This window comes from Ischnura elegans, chromosome 10 (genome assembly GCF_921293095.1).
Source record: "Ischnura elegans chromosome 10, ioIscEleg1.1, whole genome shotgun sequence".
Lineage (NCBI taxonomy): Eukaryota > Metazoa > Arthropoda > Insecta > Odonata > Coenagrionidae > Ischnura > Ischnura elegans.
Genome location: NC_060255.1, coordinates 108,544,227 through 108,565,503, shown reverse-complemented (window position 1 = coordinate 108,565,503; position 21,277 = coordinate 108,544,227). Strand labels below are relative to the sequence as shown.

Genomic DNA, 21,277 nt, shown 5'->3' with positions numbered 1-21,277 from the left:
CGCATTCATATTTATGTGCATGCATCAACGTGGCGAACAAAATGCTAGGCTCAACTTCCTAACAAGTATCTATTCCGTGCTCAACAAACAGGTTATTTTTTTATAAATATTTATATATACCCGTTAACTGCGTAAGGAACACCGGGGTAAGTGGAACCCCTAACATAAATAGTTGACATTTCAATAGAATTGAATTGACATTCAATTTTAGTAACATTCTATAGCAATTGATAACAATATAACTCTTTAAGACTTTCATTGCAATTTAGGCATTTGTGAAAAATGTACTCAAGTACAAATGAATACCTAAATGATAATGATCGGAGAGATTTAAATTGCGATGTTTTGAACAGCTTATTAATTACTATAATTCTTCGACATAATATCTTCCCGATGGTTATTCATTTTTCAAGAAAATACCCTTCGTATAAGAGCTAATTGAGATTGATAATTTAATGCCATAACGAACTGGATGCCATAATGGACTGCTAAAAAAGTGGATTCTTCTGTGAGAACCCTGATATTTCAACTTAATCGGTCTTAATGGATTGTATTTTTACTATGGCCGAGAAAGGAAAGATCATGCTAAATTGTAATTACACTGTGAACATAGTAATTAATAATCTTAAATACTTATTGAAATGAAATTAGCGGTCCATTAATCGTATCAATACATACAAATGTTCGGTGATTTACTAACGAATAGAAAAAATGTTTCATTTACTTACATTTACATGGTCAGCTCAGCGGAGATGTGTTGATGCCTTTTTGCCAGTCTTCACTGCGAAACACGGATTATTTTCCTCTTCCATTGCGTACTTCAACGTAAATTTGCTTGTAAAAGAGGATTCTACAGCACAACTAAATTCGCAAAGTCACAAAACGGTCACAAAATACAGTAACTACGAATGTAAACAATTCATTTGCAATGGCTCTTGGGTCACTGGTATGCAAGATTTTAATGGCCGGTCGTTGTGGCGCTAGTTTCCAAATACGATATTTAATCCGTTATATTAAAAAATAATTTCGTAATATAATGGGCAAAATATGTAACTAAGGTATTTTAAACGCAAAATATATATTTCCCATAGTTACTAAAAGTTGTGAAAATACTTGGCATTCCCCATTGAAAACACATGAGAGATTTTCATTCCCCATTGAAAACCCATAAGAGATATTCATTCCCCATTGAGTACCCATAGGGACAATATATTCCCTATTGAGTACCCAGAGGGACAATATATTCCCCATTGAAATTTAATGGGGAATATCATTCCCTATAGGTTTTTTCAATGGGGACTAATGGGTAATTTTTAACAGGGAGGAGTCAATTTTGTTGTAAGATCATATGTTACTGAAAATTAAAAAGCTGAACTTATGTCCAAAGCATTGCAGAATAGTGCATTAATGTAGTTGACATGTCATAACATCCAGATTGGTTTCGAATCCATATCAATGTCACATTATCCATGGTTTCCACCCATGTTAGCTTATCACCACGTATCATCTTTTACAATAGAAACTTGTGTAGCAATGGGAGTCATTCCAATTTGTTGAGGTTCAATTAAAGCACACAAAGTTCACTTATTTTCATTAAAATTCACTAGTTTGCCTCCTTTCAATGGCTTTCAAACGCAAACTCTACGACGGAACTAGCTCAACATTTCACAGTTGTTTTATGTTAGAGGACAACAAATGGGAGTATTTTTTTTTACAGTGGAACTTGGTTACTACGTTCCTCTTTAGCACGTTTTCCTCCTTAGCACGGTGATTTCTCTTGGTCCCAGTACCATCAGAACAAAACACAGGTAAAACTGTTTGGTGAATACATTTTAAATAGTGGCGCTCTCCTGGGTAGTAGCCAGAGTAGTGTCAATAGACCCTATGATTAGTATGTAAAAAAGTATCGTTTTAATGAGGCCCTTTTGGTGTTGGCACTTGCCACAGCAAGAGTTTCCATAGGCGAAAAACCTTCACCAAGAGTCCCTAATCTCTGTAATTGCTGGCGATCTGTTATAAATGAAGTTAGCATGGAGTGCTCAGTCTCAAATTCATGTGGTAAACCATTGTTCGATAAATAAGCTGTTCATTTTGGTGTAAATACTATGGCATTAACATTTGCAAATGCTCGATCTTCTTTTGTCCCTCGGGTGGCAGAAAGCAGTCGACAGCATACCCACATGCTCATGAGTTGCGTTTGAGGGTAGACACCATGGCCAAAAAACACCAAACACGTGTGAGCGAGAAAATGAAAATAATGAAGCCATGAGAGAGTGGTATAATTAATTTATCGTCCTATATTCTCTTCACAATGAAAAAGAAAACAAAAGCATCTGAGGAATGTAGAACAAGAAGAGTTAGAAGGAGCTTTGTCCAGGTGGTTTTGCCCACTTCAATCTGCGGGAACTACTGAGAAAGGGGCTATGCTTAGCCTAAAGCAGAGTATTTCAGTGATAGATTGAGAATCAAGAACTTCACATCCTCAGAAGGTTTGTCATACTAATTTAAAGCTCGAAAGCATTATCTCCCTTCATAATTTCTGGTGATCCCAGCGGTGTAAACCCGCAGCCATGGAAAAGAGGACTCCAATCCTTGCGGAATATCTTAAGAAGTATTCCCCGCGTGATATAGCACAGATGAAACGGAAGTCTATTACAACCTATTCCCTGACAAAACCCTTGCTATACGGTTGTTTTCTGCAATGATGCAGGTAATGCACTGTTAGCAATGACATATGTGAAAAGCTGATGCTGCACTTTTAGTTTATTTAATTTAAAAAATTCTGCATTTTCACTCATGTTCCACAGTCATTATTGAGTATTTTAAATCAAAAAATTCATAATTAGTCGCAGTTTCTTGCAGCTTGCTTTTTTTTTCTTAAGTGAAATCAGTGTAATGTCTGCATTATATTTTTCATGAAATAATATCTTAAATTCTAATATCTTTTCCTATGTTACCAATTGCTATTCAAATAATTTTTACTGTAGTGTCGTAGATACACCCCAAGTATTATTTCAATGACGCTGTGGGCATAACACACAAAATGTAACTTTTTTGAAACATAGGCAATTTTAATCACATCAATAAGAATATTTAGTGGACTTCAGTGTAGATAATGAAGATATTACATTGGATGATAGAAAAGGTTTCAGAGGCAGAATCGTTCTACCATCTTCCACCTTTTTCATCTGCCAAAACAAATGCGATACGTTATTTCACATAACTTCCATGAAATGAACAGGAGTAATAAACGTACACTGATGGAAGCTTTTGAGGCATTAAATAACTGCTGTTGTTGATCTTTAATCTGTGTGAATCTTCAGGGTTGGCCACCATGTAACTTGGTGTGGAAACTTAGAAGGTTGGCCACTAGGTTTAGATATATACCTGTGTATCACTGTGAATTGAAGTTAGTTTTGTATTGCAATAAGTGTTACACCACAATAAAAGATTAAAACATGGCGCAGTCTTGTGGAATTGATTAACTGTGACCTACGACTCTTCTGACGTGTGGAACTAATAGTAACAGGTTCGTGTACTTCAAGTGGGTTAGATACTGCCGAAACTGCAGAGATGGCAGGTATTCACCTTGTTAAACTGCCCGATAGTGTCGATTTAGAGAGCCCTACCGCCTATAAAGATTGGCTTATATTTGTGGGGGATTTTGAAAATTATCTTATCGCCACGGGACAAGATGAATCGGCGGACAAAGTGAAAATAGCTCTCCTTAAAAATATGTTGGGATCGCAGGGTCGAGCTCTATTTGAAACTTTTGATTTATCTAATGAAGATAAGCTAGCTTACGTCAAAGTTAAGGAAGCTTACGAAAAGTTTGTAAATCCAAAGCAAGACCCAATTTACGAACAGTTCGTGTTTCATCAACAGTTCCAACAGGAAGGACAGACATTTGACCACTTTCTGACAGATTGTAGGCGACTTATAAAGAATTGTGGTTATGATAGTCCAGCCCCTCAGGAGGAAAATATGATGATCTTCCGCGTGATTCAAGGCATCCGGGACAAGAGCGTTCAAGAGTCTTTGCTGCGAATGGAGGACAGAACCCTCGCCAAAGTAGCGGCCTACTGTCGGTCAGTTGAGATTAGCCGCCATCAGGTTCAACAAATTAACGGAGCCAATGAATCTACTCAACCTAGAATCCAAGAACTAAGTAGTGCCGGTGTGGATCATGTCAAAAGGAAAAGCAAGCCTAAGTTTTCAGGTAATGGTGGTATTTCAGGTAATGAGGCGAGTGCAAGGTCCAGAAATGAAGAATTTAATTGCCGTAGGTGTCAAACTTCGCCCAAACCTAGAGCGTGCCCTGCCTATGGAAAAAACTGTTCAAAATGCGGAATTTCCGGCCATTTCGCTGTTTCGTGCAGGGTACGCAAAGTCAGAGAGGTGAAAACATTTCAATCTGAGGCATCATCGGATGAATCTATAATTTGTGACTCTGTTAAAGTTCACTCAGTAAATCTCAATCCATCAGAAAAAGAATGGAGACAGTTAATTTTAATCGAAAACCTTCATGTAAGTGTAAAACTGGATACAGGCTCAGAGATAAACATACAGTGAGTCCTCGTTTAACGTCACCTACCGTTCCTGAAAAATGTGACGATAAACGAAATGACGTTAATCGAAGCATAATATCCCATAAAAACAATGTAAAAATTGAATGTCGGTTCCTAGACCTCACAATTCTTATGCGAAAAAATTTTAGCGTATCATATATGGGGCATTTTTTACGAGGGGAATGCCAAACTATGGCATAAATACGAGTTCCTGTCTTCATCGGCGACAATAGCAGCAGTGACATAAATCCTTCTCCATTTTTGTATCTTCCCGCATTTGCTTTTCGGCTTCGCTATAGTGCGGTCCAATGAATGCTACCAGACGCTACAGACCTACCCTCGCTACAAGAATTTCTTTTCGGACCTGTCAGGAGCAAAATCAAAATGGCGCAAATGAGTGAGGGCGGGCAAACTGGGATTATGAAATCGAAGAGATGGTTTTAATCGCGAATTGAGGCGGGCGGGCGTCGCCTGGGCATCATCATCGCTGAAACATCGTCGCAGTAACAGGAACCAAAATTATTGTGAACATTGTTTTCTTGGACATTGTCATGGAAATATCTCTGATGCTAAAATTTGCCAAAACCGTAATCGCAATTAACAATATACACACCGTTTTACACTTTGAATAGACTGACCGCATTACCGCCCACGAAACAAACAACCTCTAACGCCTGCCACTTCGCCTTTTTTCTCGCGAGAAATTTAAAATACGTGACGTTATCGCGAAGCGAAGGGGCGATAAACGAATCACGGTCGTAAAATTTTCGTGACCTTATCGCGAAATGACGTTAAACGGGGTGACGTAGAATGAGGACTCACTGTAATTCCGTTACAACTGTTTAAAAAAGTGAATCACCTAAGTAAAGTTGAGCCCACTAACATTAAAATTGAAGTCTGGGGAGGTACTGTTATACCAGCAGTGGAAGTTGTAAATCTTAGTTGTGCAGTTAGAAATGAATGTAAAAATGTTCAGTTTGTTATTATTAGAGATGTGCGAATAGTATCCGCGAATACTCGAATACCTCGAATATTAGAAAGTATTCGATATTCGAGGTTTCGAATAGTTATGCGAAAAGTACCGCCTCGAATACCTCGAATACTTTGAATTTCGCGTCATACACTGTCGCACACACGTCGTTGGTAGTTGACTCGGAAAAATGTAGAGAACTGTAGTCATTTAGTGCTCGCAGCGCCATTTTTTGCAAGTTGACGAATTACATCAAATTCGTGGATTTTAGCGGTGAAAAGAGTTCGACGAGGGGAACCGAAAATGGTCGGGTGAAAAAATCCGAAAATCCCCGATTCCCCCCACCAGGAGAACCTCAGTGCCGTGGGATAGCAACCCTAGGGCATTTCCCACGATCCGCTATCCCCCTCCATTCAGCACTTGCCTCAACTACTCTGACGCTTTCCTCTTCTCCGAAATCAAACAAAAGGTCCCAGATCGCGCAGGGATCGCATTACGAAGACCCCTACTTCGAAAAAAATATCGAGTTACGAGAACAATAAAAACGTGTTTCACGCCCTCCCCCCTTTTCTCACCCACTGACCTTTTTCTGGCTACCCGCTTCGAAGTTCCCCATTTCTGGAGGTCAACAGCTGTGTGAGTACCGTGGGATACTTACAATAGCGCATTTCCCAAGATCCGGTATCCCTCTCCATTCAGCACTAGCCCCCCCTCTGAGGCTTTCCTCTTCTTCGAAATAAAAAAAGGTCACAGCTTGCGCGAGGATCATATTACGAAGACCTTAGCTTCGAAAAAATACCAAGTTACACGAGAACAATAGAAACGTGTTTGGGGCCCTCCCTTTTCTCCCCCACTGACCTTTTTTTTTCCTACCAGCTTGGAAGTTCCCCATTTCTGTGGAGGTCAACCGCTGCATGAGTCATCTATTAGCACAAAAGGTGTCTAAGAATGACTTTCGTCAATTGATGTTACACCTTTATTGAATTAAAATATTAGTAATGTGCGCGTAATTTCAAAAAGAATAAGACCAAACACGACGTATTTCTGAGTTTATTTAAGCATTTTACGCAAAGAAATAAATGTCAAAATACGATGGAGACTTAGCATTCTGGCGAAACTCGATATGAGCAGCAGAGCTTCTCGGAAGTTGATGCGGTATTTTTTTCCGAAAACATATATCAAGTTACAATTTATGAGTGGTGCTATAAATCTTTATTGTTACAGTCCCAGACAAAGGGATAATTTCTCAGAATATTTGGTTTCTCCCTGATAGCAATTCCAATTCATCTTCTTATCTCGTGAGAACTCCCAAAGATGGACTGAAAATAATTGAAGAAAATCCGGTGGAAAAGAGCTTGTATTTTGCAAAATGCCTCAGATTGTCAGCTAGCACTTGGCAGCAGGAGTGAGGCTAAAGCGATGTTAGTAGAATTAATTATATGCCCAATTGTTTCCATAAAATTAAAATATTCATTAATCAGCTAAATTCCTGTTCGAATCATGTAAAGGAAATCAAAATTACTCCCCATTATCTTGTGTTGCCTGCTGCATAGGCAACCGAGTCAAACATACCAGCATTCATCATTTAGTATTCGAGGTATTCGAAATTCGAGGTATTCGAATATTCGAGCAATGATTTAATATTCAAATTCGATATTCGAATTCGAGAAATCTGCTATTCGACCCATCTCTAGTTATTATAGATTCTAAGAGTACCGTATAAGCGCGTGTAAGAGGCGCACTTTTTTTCCCAGAAATTGCAGCCGAAAATGAGGGTTCGCCTCTTACACAAACTTATTATCTTCCCCCCCTCCCCTTCACCGGTCGCAAGTCTAAGGGGAACTGAGTGGCCTTGGTTTCCAGTATAAGTCAGTTATCTGAAACCCTAGGTCAAAAACAAGCGGCAGGCAAGGGAGTTTCTCCCTTAGTGACTTATTTTTAAAATGCTCCTGTTTGCTTTTCTTGTAAGCATCGCGCCGTCACGTCGGTACCCCAGAGGTGAACATGGAAGATCGCGCAGGGTTTTTCGCTCCGGAGGGCGCGCTAAATTTACTGCCACGAGTGGGCATCCCGCGGCACAAATACTGCATGTAGTAATCGCTTATCAAACGCGGGTAGTTTTGAAGGACACACTTGGTTAATAGTCAATATCTGTCTTGCCGAGTAATTTCCATTACGCTGAGGACCTGATTTTCCAAAAATCATCTTCAGACGCTAATATGAGGATTATTGCAACTGAAAATGATATTGGTATCAAAAGCTGCACTTTAAAAAATTCGAACGTGTGTGTTCATTGTTGGACTAAATTGTGGATGGAAGAAATCAGAAATGCTTATAAGTGAAGAGCGCGGAAGGAGAGGTCCAGGGGAAGGAGTACGATCCCGTCTTCGAAGCAAGCAACGAAATACAGAGGGGAAGGAGAGCGCTCCCTCCCCTCCGTATTTTAAGCTACAAGGCTATGAGTGAAGGAGCACGGGAAGGACACGTCCGATCTTGCATGTGACGTCGCTGCCTTAAAAGCGAAGGGGCGAAGGCGCAGCAATGTGATATACGCAGTTTGCGTTGCCTAAAGTTTCCAGTCAGTCTTGTCTTGTTTGAATGCGCTTATGCTACGCTTGTTTCTTCCGAAATTGTCCTGTTTGGACTATTTTGAATATTAGTAGCCTTGTTGTAACTATAAATCTTTGTGTCAAACAATTAGAGCTGAAAAAACTTAAATTCTGTCAGATGTGCGTCGCGTTAGATCTCTTTCTTTTTTTGAACCTCGTGCGTGTCTTACAATTATTGAAAGCTATCGAGATATCTTCGGGCTCAGTAGATGACTCACCTAGCACTTGGCCTCGTTAAACTGAGAGATCGATCAAGGTCAGTTGGTGAGACGGGGTAGGGATGAAACACGTTTCCATTGTTCCCCTGTAACTTGATGTTTTCCTATATTCCTGTGGGGTCTCGGAAAGGAAAAAAACGGCAGAGGCATAAGCTGATGGAGGGCCGAGTGTGGTTCCGTTAAATCTACGACGTGGTTATTATCCTACAGCGCTGAGATTGCCCCGATTGTTGTCCAAGCTCTTGGGAAGGTTCATGCTATGTGCCTGTCGTGTATTGCCTTAAAATTTTCCACGGCTGCAATTCTATTGCAATACTCCTGCGAGAGCATTTAAACAAAATTGTTCGCGAATAGGACAAGCATCGCAGAGCAATGGCGTATGCAAAGAGAGGATCGGAACTCTTTCTACTCCCTCTTATGCCGCTATTACCGCCGTAGTTATCAAAATTTCCTTATTCAATTAATATTGAAAGAGGAAAATTCGATAACTGTCAAAATTCCAGGCGTACTGGAATTTCGACAGTTATCGAATATACGTCTGCAACACCGCGCGATAGTATTAAAAAAATGCCGCAAAATTTTTTTCTTCATAGCTTCGATGCTCAAAATAGGGGTGCGCCTCTTACACACGCTTATACGGTACTCCACTGTTGGGAATACAATCATGTGTTGATTTCAATCTGGTAAAACGTGTTCATGATATTTCCAGTAGTAATAAAGATGCTTTTGTGTAATATTATAAGGAAAATTTCAGTGGGATAGGCTGTTTACCACAAAAATGTAAAATTGTCATTAGAAGTAATGCAAGCCCTGTTTGTAAACCCCCAAGGAGAGTTCCTAGTTCCATTAAGACTCAGTTGAAATCAGCAGGGCTATTCAGTAACTCTTTACGCGGTCGCGAAGACGAAAGATTCCGTTTACGTGGTTACGCCGCGTAAACATTCGAAGACGCGTAATTTGCTATTCAGTAGGCTTCACGAAAACATTTTCGTGCCTTCCCCTCCGCGGTAGTGGGGAAGTCGAAGATACCCGAAGTTTTCCTGCAATACGTCACTGCGAGCCAATCAGAGAAAATCGGCATGCAATTGTCCTCGACAAACAAAAATAGAGCGAGATTCAGCTGGTAAGTGCAATGCTATCATGAATTATAACGTTGATTAATGAAAAGTATGTTGTACACTTTTAAATATAAGTGAGAGCTCAACGTGTATATTAATGTTGAAGGTGAGTGCGTTGGAAATATGTATGCGATTAGCCACCTAAGATTACAGTGAGTAATTGGGATAAAAACTTGTAAATGAGAGGAATTTGGCGTTATTATGCATTTGCTTGTGCCAGATTTGGTTATGCCTTTGCTTTGATGGACCCATTTTAATGATAATACAAGTATTTGAATTAAAGTAGTCAGTTTCGTCATATCGTTTCTCGCAGAATTGGCCAGATAATTAGTTATAGGCAATGAAAATAGTAACGTAAACAGTCCTCATGAGTGTGGGAAAATGTTTTGAAAATTATTATCAACCGCAAGCGATGTCCTAAGAATAGTTTGCTTAATTATTGGAAGACTGTAGATAAGAAAGGATAACTTTACGGGATAAGAGCTGGTAACAGGGTGCTAAGAAGACGGAAAATAAGGTGAAGAACTAAACCCCTCAAAATAGATAAAAACAAGAATCAATTTACAACGGACTGCCTATCATTACGTTGCAACCCTGACTTCAATGTTCACAATTTTTATCCTGGCATTAACATTTAAGAGTTATGGTACTGACGAAATGCGCCTCAACATTCCAGCTGGATAGGCTGGAAAAGAAGGGTATTATAAAAAAGGTAGATACCCTTGATGCCAATTCTTGGGTTAGTAACTTGGTTATTGTCGAAAAACCTTCAGGTAAACTAAGATTGTGTCTGGACCCCACTGAATTAAACAAAGTGATTCTCAGGGATTATCATGAAATTCCCTCAATTGAGCAGTTGTCTGAAAAATTAAGTAATAAGCACATATCTCCTTATCTAATAATTCATGCAAAGCAGCATGGAATGTTATTAAGCAGCAGACGAATAATAAACCCACCCAACAGTCGCCACCTTTCATAAAGTTTAAGGATATTGCTGTTTCAAAGCCCGAAAACATAGCAAATTGTTTTAATAAACAGTTCTGTCAAGTTAATGATGATAGCATTCCATCCACTATCAAAGCGATGAGTACTTCTGCCTCAATATTTCTTTTTCCCTCAGATCCTGCCGAGGTTGAAGATGTCATAAAATCTCTCGCTAATAAATGGTCTGCCGGAAGTGATGGGGTACCTATGCCTATTATTAAGCTAGCTGCTAAAATTATTTCTACCCCTCTATCGGATATCTTCAATTTATCAATCTGCAATGGTCACTTTCCGACAAATTTAAAATTTTCTGTGTTATGCCCAATTCATAAAAAGGGATCTTTGAGTGACTCAAATAACTATAGACCCATAGCACTACTTTCTGTTTTCTCGAAAATCTTTGAAAAACTCTTTTACAACCGTATCATTGTCTATCTGTGTAAATTTAATTTATTGAATCTCTCCCAACATGGCTTTATTAAAGGCAAGTCAACTATGTCTGCTGTTTTTCAGCTTGTTAATGACATTATCTTAGGTCTTGCCAACCAGAAAGCAATTATTGGTATTTTTTATGATTTAACAAAGGCATTTGATACTGTTAACCATTGCATATTGTACAGTAAACTTGTCCAAATCGGAATTAATGGCAATGCTTTAGCCTGGATAAAATCCTATTTAACTAATCGTAAGCAGGTAGTGCAATTAAACACTAATTGTAATGGTGATGTTAATCAGAACTACTCAGATGTCCTTATTTCAAATTGTGGAGTGCCCCAAGGATCTATTCTAGGGCCACTATTATTCATCATTTTTATTAACGACTTACCATCTCATTTGCATCAGAGTAAAGTCATTTTATATGCTGATGATGCTACTACTCTGAGTTTTGGTAATAAGACAGGGGAGGTGATTGATATGGCACGCTCATCAGTAGCACAGATGATTGACTGGTGTAAAAGTAATAACTTAAAATTGAATGGAAATAAAACATGTTTTTTAAATTTCCATCACAAAATTAGTCCTCCAGAAACGAGTCCTCTACTTAAGACTAATTCATCAACAGCCATTCAGCAGTCTAGCTCTACAAATTTTTTAGGGTTGAAATTAACTGAAAACCTTGATTGGCAATATCATATTGAGGATTTAGTTAGCAAAATGGCAACGGGAATATATATGATTCGCAAATTGGCTCCAACTACTTCATTAGAAATATTGAAATTGATATATTATGCCAAAATTCATTCTCACTTGGCTTATTGTGTAGTTTTATGGGGAAACACAAGTGCTGCTGCTAGAGCATTCTCTATGCAAAAAAGAGCCTTGAAAGTTATGGCAAATGTGTCCATCAGGTCTCCTGGAAAGCCATTATTTCTAAAATATAAAATAATGACACTACCAAGTATGTACATTTTTTACTGTGCATTATTTGTAAAAAAGAACCCTACCTTATTTTTACCAAACTCCTCGGTTCATGCCTATCTGACCCGTGGGAGTGAAAATATACATATTTTACAACAATTATGTGCCAAAAGAGGTCCACATCACTCTGCCTCGCTTATTTTTAACAAATTGCCTACGAGCATAAAACATATTTCAAATATTAATGTTTTTAAGACAGAATTAAAAAATTTTTTACAGCCTAAGGGTTATTATAATGTAAATGAATTCTTGTCTGATAGTTCATGACAACATGTATGTTTTGATGTTCTATGTCACATGTTCTATGTCTGTTCTATGTCTCCCTGACAATGTTCTATGTCACCTGTTTGACCCATGGAACAATAAAGATATTATTATTATTATATATTCAGTGTTTGATCTAAAAGAAGGGTTTCATCAGCTACGGCTTGACAATGATTCGTCGTCCAAGTGTTGTTTCGCTACCCCATTTGGATGCTATAAATATTTACGCATGCCATATGGGTTGTCCAATGCCCCAGAGATGTTTCAAAAAGTAATTGAGCAAAATTTTGGTGATATTACAGGTGTAGTTTTGTTTTTTGATGATATTCTATGTACCGGAAGCTCCCAAGCTGAGCATGATGAGTGTGTAAAACAACTGATGGAGAGGGCAAAAGTAGTTGGGGCCAAGTTCAATAGAGACAAACTCCAGTACAAAGTATCTTAGGTGAAGTATGTTGGGCAAATATTTTCTAAAGAAGGTAAGAAACCAGACCCGGATCGTATTCATGCCTTGGTAAACTTGCCAGCACCAGGTGATCGCAAAGAACTACAGAGAGTCTTAAGAATGTTTAATTATGTTCTGACATACATACCACCCACACAGCACAAAGTGAATAATATGCACATAATATTCAAATTTTATGCGAATATTATGCCACCACAATGGTATAAATGGTGCATAAAATGTACATAATATGTGCATATAAATGGTATAATGTCCTCATAAATTGCGATATATGCGCATAATATGCAGTTGCATTATATTCGAAAATTACATAAATAAAAAGTGATTTCTGGAAACGAGGAGAAATTTAATGAATCATTCATCTAGAGACAGCATAGGTACATTGCACTAAAATAGGGCACAATCCTCCTATATACCTTCAGCGTTGTATCACAAATTTACAAATATTCAGTTAGCAGTCCTATATCATCGCAAATTTGGTTGAAATATCATGTGAATGACATCTAAAGACAAACATTCACCCTTCCATAATCGTTACTCATGAAATTGCGATTAGAAAGCACAAAGTCACACGAATGCACAATCACAACACTCACGATGATTCCTTCCATGACATCCGCATGGTTGAACATCTACGGTCTTTTCTTAACGAATGTATTATAAATGGTCCAAAATGTGATTCCAAGCCACAAAAAGGTCTTCTAATCGCATAATTATCTCTGTGTTAGTCATAGAGTTGTGGCGAGCAATCACGCAAACGATGTAAGCAAGCCGTTCTTGAAAATGCACTCCGAAACAATAAAGATAATATTGTCATTAATAATCACAAATTAAAATAATTATATGCATATATGATCAAGTATGTGATATCTTCAGGGTGAAAGTGCAGCTCACAACCTGGATCAGTACCTAAGTGCCAAAACTTCGTCTTTCCTTGGAATAGCCTTCCTTCACTTTTCAAGCTGGGACTCTGACTGAAAAAGTACCGTCATAATATATACATTTAGGTAATTAAAAAAATAATTAAAAACTGGGAATAACTCTCAAAATTAGGAGCGTAATAATTTCAGATTTGCTTGCAAACCCTATGACAAACGACAACGACTTATGTGTACTTACTTTGATTTTAAATAAAGTCCTGTTCTTCATACCATGAAGTTTATTAATCCTTATCGTATATGCGTTACCAGAATAGTACTGTGACATAAAATAGCTCCGTAAACCCATCTTTTCCTCATTAATATTAGATTTTTCAATGTACGTTCAATTCACCCAACTACGGCAATATGGCTACGGCAACAACTAACAATGACTAACAACTGCTAACAATGCTAACAACAACGCAACGTGACGCAACGGCAATATGGCTACCAAGCTGCCTACCTCGCGAGACCGGAGTATGCCGGTGTGGAAAATAAAAAAAAATAATAATAATTGTGGAGTATTCTGCGAACGATACGAAATTGTTAGTGATATATTAAAACATAATTTTTCACATTTTTTGATACAGAGGATGTATGATCATCGATTTTTACGGATACAATCACAGTTTATGACGGCATAATATTTAAATATAATGTGCATATTATTCGAATTTTATGAACAAAATCGACGGAATATTATTTGCATTTTATGCGTATCCATTTATGCAACTTTTATACTGAATAGAATTTTGAGTTTGCTGGGTGGCCGCTAATTTATGATTCTTATAAGAATCATAATTAACGATGAAATGTTACTAACAACGAAATAATATACATATTATGTCAATATTATCTATAGTTTACGGCGGCATAATATTTAAATATAATGTGCATATTATTCACATATTATGTGCATAATCGACGGAATATTATTTGCATTTTATGCGTATCCATTTATGCAACTTTTATACCGAATAGAATTTTGAGTTTGCTGGGTGGCCGTTAATTAATGATTCTTATAAGAATCATAATTAATGATGAAATGTTACTAACAACGAAATAATATACATACTATGTCAATATTATTAATAGTTTACGGCGGCATAATATTTAATTATAATGTGCATATTACACCCATGTCTCGTATAGCGCAAGGGATGCGTTCCTTGGGGTCTTTGCGCTATACGAATTTGCGTTATACGAGAGCGTTTTAACATAGGGAAGATAGGGATGCGTTCCTGGTAGCATAGGTCTTTGGTATTGAATTTCCTCTAAAACATCTATATTCCCATAAAAAGCCTTAGAAACCATTATTTCTATAAATATTTATAGTTTAAAACATCTTTAAAGATAGTATTCACGCATTCAAAGACTTTTATTCACGTTAAAAAAAATTCTTACGTGCTTTCGAAATTCCATCCTGTCGTGCGGGTGGGCTAGCATCTGCTATCTCAGGGGATCGTAATGCGTTGCCGGCAGTTGACGATTTTTCGAACTAGTCTAAAAACAACTGTTGTGTCACCCAGGCCCTTTTGTAGCTCATCGAAATGACAGGAAGATGCTACTTTGAATGCCATTTCATAGCTAGCGGAGTTTATGAATGATAAATCAATTTAATTTGAAGTCCTCCGAGTCATTAGCAGCTACGTGAAACAGTCTTTAAATGCCTTGAAACCTGACACAGGTTTTCCTTCCCTGAAAATGAATGAACGAGAATGCATTCTTTTCCAAAAGAATATCGTCTCGTTAACACTAGATCTAGTTGAGGGGGAAAGGAGCCACTTTCAATAACAGCTTGGAGTTCATCAGAAAATGTTGTGGTGGCTGCGCTATCAACACTTGCAGATTCACCTGATATCGCCGCACTGAAAATACCTGCTTGCCGTTTAAATTCTGGAACCAACCGCTTTCACTAAATGTCTCGGAGCGATTACCACTCTCGTCTTTTTGTACTGATTCACCATGAACTTTCCGTATGTGTAGACCGCTTGGTTGAAGTTGGTGCGGCTGAGGTCACTGATATTTTAGCTTCGTCTTTATTCAGAATAAGGCATCGTGAGTTTAAACTTCCACGCAATATCGCTTTTACGCTCTCCATTTTCAAAGCAATTGACCTCTCTCAAGTCCTCTTCTAGGTTTATGGTTTTTCTTGATAAATTCTTGATTTTTCTACACGCATTCCTATTTTTTGCCATATTCTCTTGGTTTTTACTCTGTATGGCTCTATCTAAATCACCTTCTTCTGCTGAACTGTATTCCTGAGATGCAGAAGGCCTACGACTGCGGGGAGGGAACGAAGCCATTGTGTTTGAGACTCTATAGCGGACCCTTTTATGTGTTGATGCTATTCATGCGCAACTCGGCCACCGCTCCATTTCTCCCCCGTGAATACCGATGACCTTGAAGGCTTTAGCGTAGACCCTCTACCTGGAAGTCAATCGCCCGGTAACCTACGACGGCAAAAATACGTCTCAAACCGTATTGCTGAAAAAAAAACTCATTTCCACTAGCCCCACGCTTAATTAACGATCTAAATTATTTATTATCATTCTGTTAAGGAGACGAGATAAATCTTCGGTAGGCCGGCTATCTGGACCCAATGACGAGTAATAGGTACTTTTGGCAATTGCACAGCAATGAATTTCGATTAATATATAAACAAAAAAGAAGATTCGAGGCAAGAAATAATATTATTATGCGTAAATTGATAGAAATTACGTGTGTACTTAGTGCAAGTTCACGTTTTATCACGAGAGCGTTTAAAATTTTTGATTAGGCTACACTGCGTTGCAATGTTTCCCTGAGGAACGAATTTGCGCTATATCGAAATTGCGCTAATCGGAATTGCGCTATACGAGACATGGGTGTATTCGCATATTATGTGCATTATCAACGGAATATTATTTGCATATTATACCTATCTATTTATGCAACTCTTATACAGTATAAATTTTGAGTGTGCTGTGTGTGCAAATATGTCCAACATTTGTGCTCCTCTCCATGATTTACTTAAAACTGATGTTGCATGGCAATGGCTTCCGAGCCATGAAATGGCATTTACTCGGCTTAAAAATCTAGTATCCAATGCCCCTGTACTGGCTAACTTTGATCCCAGTGCTAAATTAGTTATACAATGTGATGCTTCACAAAGTGGGCTAGGGTGTACGTTGTTCCAGGAAGGTCCTAAAGGTCTTAAACCAGTGCACATAGCCTCAAGATCGCTCACCAGTAGTGAGTGCAATTATTCACAAATAGAAAAAGAGCTTTTAGCAGTCTATTTTGCAGCTTCCAAATTTCATTACTATATTTATGGCAAACCAGTCCTGGTTCAGAGTGATCATAAACCCCTAATCAATGTTATGACTAAACCAATGCATCAAATTGGTGCTGTTCGTTTGCAGCGACTAAGGTTGAAATTATTGAAGTATCAGTTAAATGTTACTTATTTACCGGGTAAACTTATGCATTTTGCCAACCATTTGTCACGCTCTTATGTTACAGACCATATCACTGATGACCCACAAATGCTAGAGGTAGTCCATTCCATTAGCAAGCATCTGCCTATGTCAAAAGAGCGTCTGTCTCAGTTTCAATTGGAAACTAGCAAAGATATGGTCTTGAGTAAAATAAGTCAATTTTGTAAGTCAGCCTGGCCAGTTTATAAAAAGTTATCTGATGAGTGTAAACCATATTATAAGCTAAAAAATGATCTTTGTTTTGAAGAGGGTTTAATTTTTCTAGGGGAAAAAGTAGTAGTTCCAGGTGCTTTGAGATCGTATGTCCTTAAGTTGCTACATGAGGGTCACTGTGGAGAAACTAAAACTAAGGCTAGAGGTAGAGGGTTATTTTATTGGCCAGGCATGTCATCTAGCATTATAGATTACATAAAATCATGTGGTATTTGTGAGAAGTTTCGCCCAGCCAATTTTAAGCAACCATTGCAACCCCACTCTTTGGCAAATCTTCCATATGAAAAAGTGGGTGCAGATATATTTGACTATTCTGGTAAATGTTATCTTGTCCTCATAGACAAGTAGTCTAAGTGGGTTGATATTTGCAAACTTAAGTCCAAAACAGCACCAGCTGTCATAGATGCTATGCAGACTGTGTTCAGTACTCATGGGTTTCCTCGAGTTCTCCTGGCAGACAACATGCCATTTGGGTCCTAGGAGTGTAGGCAGTACTATAAAAGTAATGAAATAGAGCTGAGAACAAGTAGTCTTCACTATCCACGCTTTAATGGACTTGCGGAAATAGGGGTGAAGCTTAGTAAAATGATTCTAGAAATGAGTCAGGAAGAAAAATCCGATTTTAGAAACCTTTTGCGTGAATATCGAAACACTCCTCTGCCTGGACTAGACTGGTCCCCATCTCAGTTGCTGGTTAATCGTTTACTACGCACAAAGATGCCAGTTACGTACAACACGCTTAAGCCCAAAGTCATCAGACCACAGGATATTGTAAAAGCATTACAATCAAAGTCGAACCAAATGAAATCCAACTACATATGATAAAACCTCCAGACGGAAGGAAGTTACTTTTCAGATGGGTGAAAAGGTACTCATTAAAACAAGCAAGTGTGACAATTGGGAGCATGGTGTCATTGTAAATAGACATACAAGTCCTTGTTCGTATTTGGTGAGAAATTCAGTGGGAAATGTAGTGAGGCGTAATGTCATAATTTAAAAAAAAGAATGGTAGCATGTCCCTCATCTTATGCAACATTACTACCAGATGTGAATGCACCAATCCATAATGCTGTAGAGTCAGAGAATCAAAATTTTGTACTAAGATCTGATACATATCCTGTTTATCCACCTATGTCTACAGCTGGGAGTGGTCATGTGAATCAACCAGGTGTACCCAACCCTATTGTACATCCTGCTGGCCTACCTATAACAACTACAAGGAGTGGCCGCATGGTTAAACCTCCAAGGCGTCTTGATTTGTAAACTTTCAATTTGTATGTTCTTTTTACTCCTAAAAGGGGAGGTGTTGTAGATCTTTAATCTGTGTGAATCTTCAGGGTTGGCCACCATGTAACTTGGTGTGGAAACTTAGAAGGTTGGCCACTAGGTTTAGATATATACCTGTGTATATCTGTGAATTGAAGTTAGTTTTGTATTGCAATAAGTGTTACACCACAATAAAAGATTAAAACAACCGCGATATAATTTTGTCAGCAATAACTTGAATTTTCAGCATAAAATATCACAATAATAGATTAATCACGTAAATACATAACGTACACTGAAGTAATATGTTATGGATTGATTAACCCTTTCGAGATGGCGGAGTTTTTGTCTTAGCATGACTGCTGTACTGAGCCCCAAGAGACTCTTCTCTCTTGTGGTACGGAGCATTCTTGGAGGACATTCGTTAAGAAGGGTCTCGCGGAACCTTTTTCCACCCCTCCCCGCTGGGACTCCGTATTATCTCGGACTCCGAGAGTAGTTGTGCTCCCTCCTTTCTGGGTTTACGAGCATACCTGCGGCATTGGTTCGTGGTAAACTTATGTATATGGATTTAGCACATTGTTGCTTGCACGTGAATTGCAGACTTTGAAATGAATTCCTCATTTTTTTCTGAGCATTGTCAAATTTTAAACGAAGTTCCAAGGTCCATATTAACGCATTTGATGCAGCAACAATATCCATGTTGATGTTTATACATAACTCGAGATATAAGTCAATATTTATCGTAGAATTTTGTTTAAAAATTGTAAAAGCAGCTCAAAAGATAAAGGACTCAATTCTTAGTTTATATTTATCAAGAAAAGAACAAATATTTATTTCGAAAACTGACTGGATAAACAATTGCATGACCTTACCTCTAAGAGCGGTAATAAAAGACGAGGGGTCAGGGTACCTGCTCCCCGATGCCGAGGGTAAAACCTAAACCCTGCAGTGTTGGGTCTCAAAACAAAGACGTCGTACACCTGCGACCGTCATAAAAGGGGGAGAGGTAAAAAACGTATGTATACGGCTTTCATTCTCTAGGTCAGGAAAATCACAGACGGAAATATACAGCTTTCGTCTCCAGGGTCAAGAAACGTCCACAGGTATATTTATGTCTTTAATAGGGATAAGGTTCAATAGTAAACTTATTCAACCTGCGATACATTGCATTAATTGAAATATAGCCACATTCTCATTCACGGATACTCTTTTTTCTGTTGCTAGCCTTAAGGAAGAGAGTGGGAGGAGCCATACTGCCGCTACATATTATCTAGGGATTTGATCGTTGGATTATTTTCTTATAGGATAATCCTCTAAAATCGCTGGCACATTAATGGCTTTGCCTGGTTTCGTTATTTAGCTGGGCCCTTTTCGCTTATATTGTGTTAAGGTGTTTTCCCCATCCCATTCCTTCCTTCCCAATCCTACCCCAGAGGCGTCGACGGGCTCCTATCGCCAAGGCGCCTCTTTCCTTTTCCTTTCCTCTCCAGCCCCTACCCGGGTGATCGGGCGTGTACGTCTCTGACTTGGTTCCTGGCCCCGGTGTGTTGTATCCCCAAAGGGCTCCCCTTGAGCCCTCATTCTCTCTGCCACTATGTATTGCAGTATTGTATCACAGGTGGCATCAATGTGCGTGTTTTACTGGTACATTCTATCAATAAATCTAAAGAAACTAAGTGCAATAGTTTAAACGCGATGCACTTTCTGCTTAGATAATATTACTAAACTGTTGCAACTTGTCATAAAACATGACCTACATGTGGAAACATATTACAAACATACTCTCTTATTATCTACTAACTGAAATTAAGTACATGTCCCTCACCTGGTGCATCAGCTGATCTGTGCTCGCTTGTTTTGGAACGCACCAACTTGGCAACATTGCATGTTATGCAGTTGAGGAAGCGGCCAATTTTACTGAAAGCCTCACCTATCTTCTTGGCCTCATTATCTTCCTGTGGATCAGGCTGATTTGAGGAAACCAAGCCGCTTATAAGGAAAGCCACAAAGAGATTCAGCACCTGTAAGGAATTAATTTCAAATTTTAATAACTGATGAGCTGGAGAAATTATGCTATTGAAAATGTTTAGGAAAGTAATTGCAGTAAATGCATTTGTATTCACATGTTAGAGATTAAATAATTAGCTAGCTGAAAATCAATTAATCCCGGATTAAAAAAGTGAAAGATAGCAGTTTCATTGAATTTTTATGAGGAAAAACAGACATAAATGTTTGCCTGTGGGTAAAAGATATATGTTTTCTGTAAAAGAAAATATGTGGCATCAATTTAAATCCATGAGCACTTGTTTTCACCCAGAAGTAACTTTCCTTATCCCTCTCCCAGTGGTCATAGAACCATAATTTTAAGCTGCTTGGAAAGATAGTTGCTTAAGGCATTTAATGTAAATGGATTTAATGTCATCTTTTATTTTGAGGCATGCATTTTTACAAGAATGTTAAATAACTTTTCTATAATGGCATGACTCTGTGGAAATTATAATTCATGTTGAACAAAAGAGAAAAAATTGGCACACATCTGCTGGATTATATGAATTCATTATTTCAATCAACATTTTTCCAAAACTCCTAGCTTAACCTCATCCAATAACCCTTTCAGACTGTCATTCACCACTACTATTTCATTCTTTACCAGTCCCTGCAGAGAATCTGATCTCAAAGTCAATCATTACCAGACTAAGCCGCAATAATAATACTAATAATCTTTATTGGCCCCGTTGGTTTGGATTACAAACATAAGGCAGGTCAAATTATAAATTAAG

At 38.3% G+C, this 21,277-nt stretch overlaps 1 protein-coding gene across 1 annotated transcript in view; it reads right to left on the bottom strand.

Annotated features, from left to right (window-relative positions):
• The window catches only part of LOC124166526 (sodium channel protein para-like), a 274,676-nt gene that overhangs the window by 37,988 nt on the left and 215,411 nt on the right, over positions 1-21,277 (bottom strand). Inside the window, exon 17 of the mRNA XM_046544070.1 lies at positions 20,323-20,518. Coding sequence (XP_046400026.1) covers positions 20,323-20,518 — 196 coding nt within the window. The remainder of the gene's footprint in view (positions 1-20,322; positions 20,519-21,277) is intronic.